Source organism: Salvia splendens, chromosome 1, assembly GCF_004379255.2.
Source record: "Salvia splendens isolate huo1 chromosome 1, SspV2, whole genome shotgun sequence".
Taxonomy (NCBI): domain Eukaryota; kingdom Viridiplantae; phylum Streptophyta; class Magnoliopsida; order Lamiales; family Lamiaceae; genus Salvia; species Salvia splendens.
This window is the reverse complement of record NC_056032.1, coordinates 6050621-6056620: the sequence shown is the minus strand read 5'-3', so window position 1 is coordinate 6056620 and position 6000 is coordinate 6050621. Positions and strand designations below refer to the sequence as shown.

The 6000-nt window shown below is 46.4% G+C and overlaps 1 protein-coding gene across 1 annotated transcript; it reads right to left on the bottom strand.

Moving 5' to 3' along the window:
- Window positions 1–1096: 1096 nt before the first annotated feature.
- Window positions 1097–3011, bottom strand: LOC121794823 (CBL-interacting serine/threonine-protein kinase 14-like). Its single transcript, XM_042193180.1, has one exon. The coding sequence runs from the start codon at window positions 2513–2515 to the stop codon at window positions 1175–1177; it is 1341 nt and encodes a 446-aa protein (XP_042049114.1). The 5' UTR covers window positions 2516–3011; the 3' UTR covers window positions 1097–1174.
- Between the last annotated feature and the right edge of the window lie 2989 nt (window positions 3012–6000).

The window sequence follows — 6000 nt, the reverse complement described above, 5'->3', positions numbered from 1 at the left end:
GAATTCGGGTATTCATGGGTACCCGACCCGAAAAAATCGGGTACTCAAACCTAAAAATCATCTAAAATGCACACACAGCACCCGACTCGATATGTTTTTCGGGTACCCAAATACCGCCACGGGTATCCAAACCCGATTATTGGGTACCCAAATATCCGACTCCTTACATTTATTAATAATTAATAAAAAAAACTAAAAAATAAAAAAAATGTATTAAAATTTTTAAAGTTAAAGTTCTCTTTATTTATTGATAATATTTTATTTTATTTTTTATTTTGTATGCTAATTATGTCTTTCCATGAACTTAAAAATGTCAATTGTATTGTCCAGGGAGGTCAGTGACTAACCGAGAGGCGACGACAGAGTGTGTAGGAAGCAACGTAATAGATACAGAGATTTGAAGAAAGAAAGAAAGAGAGAGAATGAGAGTAGAGTCACTTTAATGGAGAGTTGGGTGATAGACTTATTTATAAATGTTAGAAAAAAATAACCTAATTAATTATAATTAAATAAATAGTTTATCTCATACCCACCAATCCTAAATGGCTAAGCCGAATTAAAAATTACCGAACTTATCTTAAATTTATTACCCGATCCCCTAGCCAATCTCATTTTATTGGATATTGGCTATCCAATACCCGACAAGTATCCGGTTGGGAACGGTTTAAATGTATTGATCGAAAGCTACTTACTACCAAGTCTTTTGAAATGTGATTGATCTAAGTAAAGACTTTAGAGAGGGATTAAAATTGAAGAATATACTGTATATTACACTACAAGTTGCAAACCCCGTTAATGATCGAAAGCTACTTACTACAAGTTGCAAACCCCGACAAGTATCCGGTTGGGAACGGTTTAAATGTATTGATCGAAAGCTACTTACTACCAAGTCTTTTGAAATGTGATTGATCTAAGTAAAGACTTTAGAGAGGGATTAAAATTGAAGAATATACTGTATATTACACTACAAGTTGCAAACCCCGTTAATGATCGAAAGCTACTTACTACAAGTTGCAAACCCCGACAAGTATCCGGTTGGGAACGGTTTAAATGTATTGATCGAAAGCTACTTACTACCAAGTCTTTTGAAATGTGATTGATCTAAGTGAAGACTTTAGAGAGGGATTAAAATTGAAGAATATACTGTATATTACACTACAAGTTGCAAACCCCGTTAATGACCGGATAACGACGGTTGCGGTACGTAAACTAAATCATTAACCGCAAGCTTAAATTTATCTCGCCACAAATCACGTCCAAATCCACTGGTTTTAACCTCCACCACCACCAGCTCTTCCGTTAGCCGGTTAATCTCCACCATAATAACGTATTTCCAGTTCTGCCCGTGCAGCCGCACCCCCATTCCCTTCTTCGTCACTCCCATCCCCTCTTCCTCCGCCGCCGCCTCCACCCTCCCGATTATCGTCGCCGGTGACTTCTCCGACACGAACATCTCCGATTTCACATGGTAATCGAACAAAACCGACAGATCCGCGCCGGTGGAGTAGGAGATCAGGTCGAACGCATTCAGAAATCGTGATTCGTCGCCGGATTCCTTGAATTCGAATTGTTTGTCGATCGGGTAGTTAATGTCTTTGTACCCCTTTCTAAACCACTGATCGTTTAAGATCTCGTGGATCGTGATACGAGTGCTCGGATTCGGATCTAATACGCGGGAGAGGAATTGCCGGAGCTCCGGCGAAGTCCATTTAGGGCATCGGAATTCGCCTTTGTAGATTTTCCTGTACATCGCCATTAGATTTGTGTCGTTGAAGGGTAAATATCCAGCGTTGAGGACGTAGAGGATTACGCCGCACGACCAGACGTCGATCTTCGCGCCGTCGTAGCCTTTCTTCGCTAGGATTTCCGGCGCGACGTACGCCGGCGTGCCGCAGAGCGTGTGGAGGAGTCCGTCCTGCCGAGTTTGGCCGGTGACGGCGCTGAGGCCGAAATCGGTGATTTTCAGATCCCAATTCTCGTCGAGGAGGAGATTCTCCGGCTTGAGATCGCGGTGGAAGACGCCGTGCGAGTGACAGTAGTCGACGGCGGAGATGAGCTGCTGGAAATACTTCCGGCTGAGTTCCTCGCTGAATCGGTATTTGGCGATCTTCGCGAAGAGCTCGCCGCCCTTGGCGAATTCCAAAACGCAGTAGACATTGGTTTTGGTGGCGAGGACTTCGTGGAGGGTGACGATGTGCGGGTGGCGGAGGCGGCGCATGATAGAGATCTCCTGCTTGATGTTGGCGGCGAGCTTCCCCATCTGAATCCGCTGCTTGCTGATGGCTTTTATTGCCACGCTCTGCCCGTTGCGGATGACGCGCGCGTGGTAGACCTTCGCGAAGGCGCCGCAGCCGAGTAGTCTGCCGAGCTCATACTTTTTGAAGAGGTTAGGGCTCAGTTCCTCTCCGCCTCCACCGGCGGCGGTTGCGGCCCCGCTATGGCTGCTGCTGCTGCTGGCGGCCGTCGACGTATCGGACGACATTGAACTCCCACTCTCGTTGGTGATCTCTGACATAATTTGATCCAGAGATGGCGCATACAGTCCGTCGCCTCTCTGTCTTGCATTAATCGATCGAGCAAATCCAAAATTTGCTCGATGATAAAACCTGATTGAAATTGAGGAATGGAGTGATCGACAAAAAATCTTTACACAACCAATGCCTGGATGATCAGTGATTAAATTCTTCCTTCCATTTTTGCAGGATAAAAAAAGAGAGAGTTTATCTTGATTCTATATATGAACCAAAGAATTTGGTTGATGAATCTGGACGGGAAAAAATATGGTTCTTTGGTTGATGAATCTGGACGGAAAAAAATATGGAGTAATTAAAATCGAAGAAGATTGAGAGAATGGTGTAAATGGGACGATGATAAGAGAGAATTGAATTCACTTGGATGATGAAATCGAAATGGATAATGAGGCTACCACTTGGGGATGTAGGGGACTCAGCTATTTATTGTGATTCATAATTTACCGTCTCACACTAAATTATTTTTTAATCTTATTTATTAGACTCGTAAATTGTTACTGAGATATACGTTGTCTCTATACCGTCTCTTAAACCGTCTCTTAACTACTATTTGACCACTATTTGAGGGCCCCACTGTCCTTTTTTCCTCCATCTCTTAACTAAGAGACGGAACCTGCAACGCTCCGTCTCTTAACCGTCTCTATACCGTCTCTTAATTACTATTCATTCAATTTAATTTATAAATTTTTTTTAAAACCCAATTCAATTTAAACAAACACACTTTATTAAAATTAAAACAACATTACAACTTAACATTAAAAAAACGAAGACATAATTAAAATTCTATAAAAATAAAAATGACATAATTTAATCTTCTCCGTCAAAATTTTCCCAAATGTGCTCAATTAGATCCTCTTGGAGTTGGGTGTGGGCGCTAGAGTCGCGTGTCCTTGCCCGAATAGCCAACCGTTCTTGTATAGATGGATGCGCTCCACTTCGCGGCGGACTACTTGCGGTTGAGCTTCCGGGGGATTCGGGGTCGAACCAATTTCCGGCATCGGGTCCTTCGTCTCGGACAATCATGTTGTGCAAGATTATGCACGTATACATGATGTCGACCCATGCTCTCCATGAACCACGAACGAGCCGGGGCTTTGATGATGTTGAAGCGCGCTTGGAGAACCCCGAACGCCCTCTCCACATCCTTGCGCGCAGCCTCCTGCTTCTGCGCAAAAAGAGCCTGCTTTGGGTTCGCTGGCCTACCGCACGTCTTCACGAAGGTCGGCCACTTCGGGTAGATGCCGTCGGCGAGATAGTACCCCATTTTATACCGCCCGTTGTTGGCGACGAAGTTGATGGCCGGCGCTTTACCATCCAAAACTTCGGTAAAGAGGTCGGACTGTTGGAGCACGTTTACGTCGTTGTTCGAGCCAGGGACCCCGAAGTACGCGTGCCAGATCCAAAGTCGGTAGTCGGCAACGGCCTCGAGTACAACGGTTGGGTGGGTGCCTTTGTGGCCGCTCGTGTAGGAACCCCTCCAAGCCACCGGGCAATTCTTCCATTGCCAGTGCATGCAATCGACACTGCCAAGCATCCCGGGGAATCCGTGCACTTGTTCGTGCAGGTTGAGGAGGAACTGACAATCCTCTGTGGTTGGCCTCCGGAGAAATTCGTCACTGAAGGCTGCCCGGACGCCTCTGCAGAAGTTGAGCAAGCACAAGCGCCCAGTGCTGTCTCCGATGTGCAGGTATTCGTCGAATATGTCGGCCGTTTGTCCAGTCGCAAGCTGCCGGATGGCTGAAGTACATTTCTGCAGCGTCGTGTGGCTGGGACGACCGACCGCGTCGAACCCTTCTCGGAAGAACTCCTCCCTGGCCGCCAAAGTATTCGCTATGTGGAGAAATAGCGGTTTCCGCATGCGGAAACGGCGACGGAAATAGGTATCTCCCCAAATCGGGTTATCGCAGAAGTAGTCGCGTACTAACCGTGCGGCGGCTTCCTCCCGGTTCCGATTGATGTACTTCCGGGAGCGTCGTGGGGGTGATGCGGCTTCCTCCGCCTCTCGTCGTCGATCTTCTTCGAGTGATTGTTCCATTAATTGACGCATTTGCTCAAAAGGATCCATTTGTTTGAGTTGATTGAAGATGGAAATTGGAGTGATAGAGAGGATTTGAGAGGAATAGATGTGTGTTTGTGTTTGAAATGAGTATGAAATAGAATTATTTATAGAGTAAAAAAATTAAAAAATGAAAATAAAAATTTAACGGTAATATTACCGTTTGAAAAAAAAATTTAATTAGAAATCGATTTTTTTTTAAAAAAAAAACGAATTATTGCGTCATCAGTGACGACGCCCACTCGCGGGCCAGCGAGTGGGCGTCACGCACGCATGGGGACGTGCCACGTGTCCCTGGCGCGTGACGAGCCATCTCGTCTCGTGTCTCGCCGAGACGAGCTACGCGACGAGACGGGCGCGAGATAGAGACGAGATGGGCGCTGCAATGCGTCTCGCGGGGGTCTCGTCTCTCCGAGACGAGACGCGAGCCCGGCGCGAGACGCGTTGTGGATGGTCTAAGCGCATCCGCAGTGGTGCGGATGTACCGGCGCCCTTCCCCGCGGAATTCCCACTGCCACGTCATAAGGACTTCCTACTGCTCTGCCACGTCATAAGGACTTCCCACTTTACAGTGGCGAAATTCCCCTGTGAAATTTCCAACGGAATTCCCACATTAAAAAAAATCACAAATTAACCAATTTCCGGAAGTAAACAAGTTACGGAATTAAAATTTTGACACAAATAGGGAAAAAATTCCATTAAAAAAAGAAAAGAACATTTCACCAAATTTTTAAAAAAATACATTTCAATAATTAAAAACTACATCAACGACGACCCCTACGCTGCCACACTTCTTCGATAATATCATTTTGGAGTCGAACGTGAGCTTGTTTTTGGCGCATGTCGGCAAATGCACGGACTCGCTCGACGTCGTCATGAGGTATCCCCATGCGTACATTGCTCGTGGCCACGCCGTGGCTTGGACTCGCAGCGTCAGCATCATCATTGGCCCAATCGGTCAGTGTTGGGCCTTCATCTTCGACGATCATGTTGTGCATGATAATACATGCGTACATGATGTCGGCGATGCTGTCAACGTACCACAGTCGTGACGGACCCTTCACTGCCACCCATCGAGCTTGGAGCACACCAAATGCCCTCTACACATCCTTGCGCGCTGCCTCCTGACGTTGCGCAAAGTATACCTTCTTCTCATCCGTTGGGCATCTGATTGTCTTCACAAAGACGGGCCACATCGGGTATATTCCATTCGCCAAATAATAGCCCATGTTGTGCTGGTTGCCGTTGGCGACGAAGTCGACAGCTGGACCGACGCCCATGCACTGTTCGTTGAAAAGGGGCGACGACTGGAGGACGTTGATGTCGTTGTTCGACCCGGCTACTCCAAAATAGGCATGCCAAATCCATAACCGGTAGTCAGATACCGCTTCAAGGATCATCGTAGGATTCTTG

Coding starts and splice junctions, on each gene's coding strand:
- LOC121794823 (XM_042193180.1), bottom strand. CDS start 2,515: ATGTCAGAGATCACCAACGAGAGTGGGAGTTCAATGTCGTCCGATACG.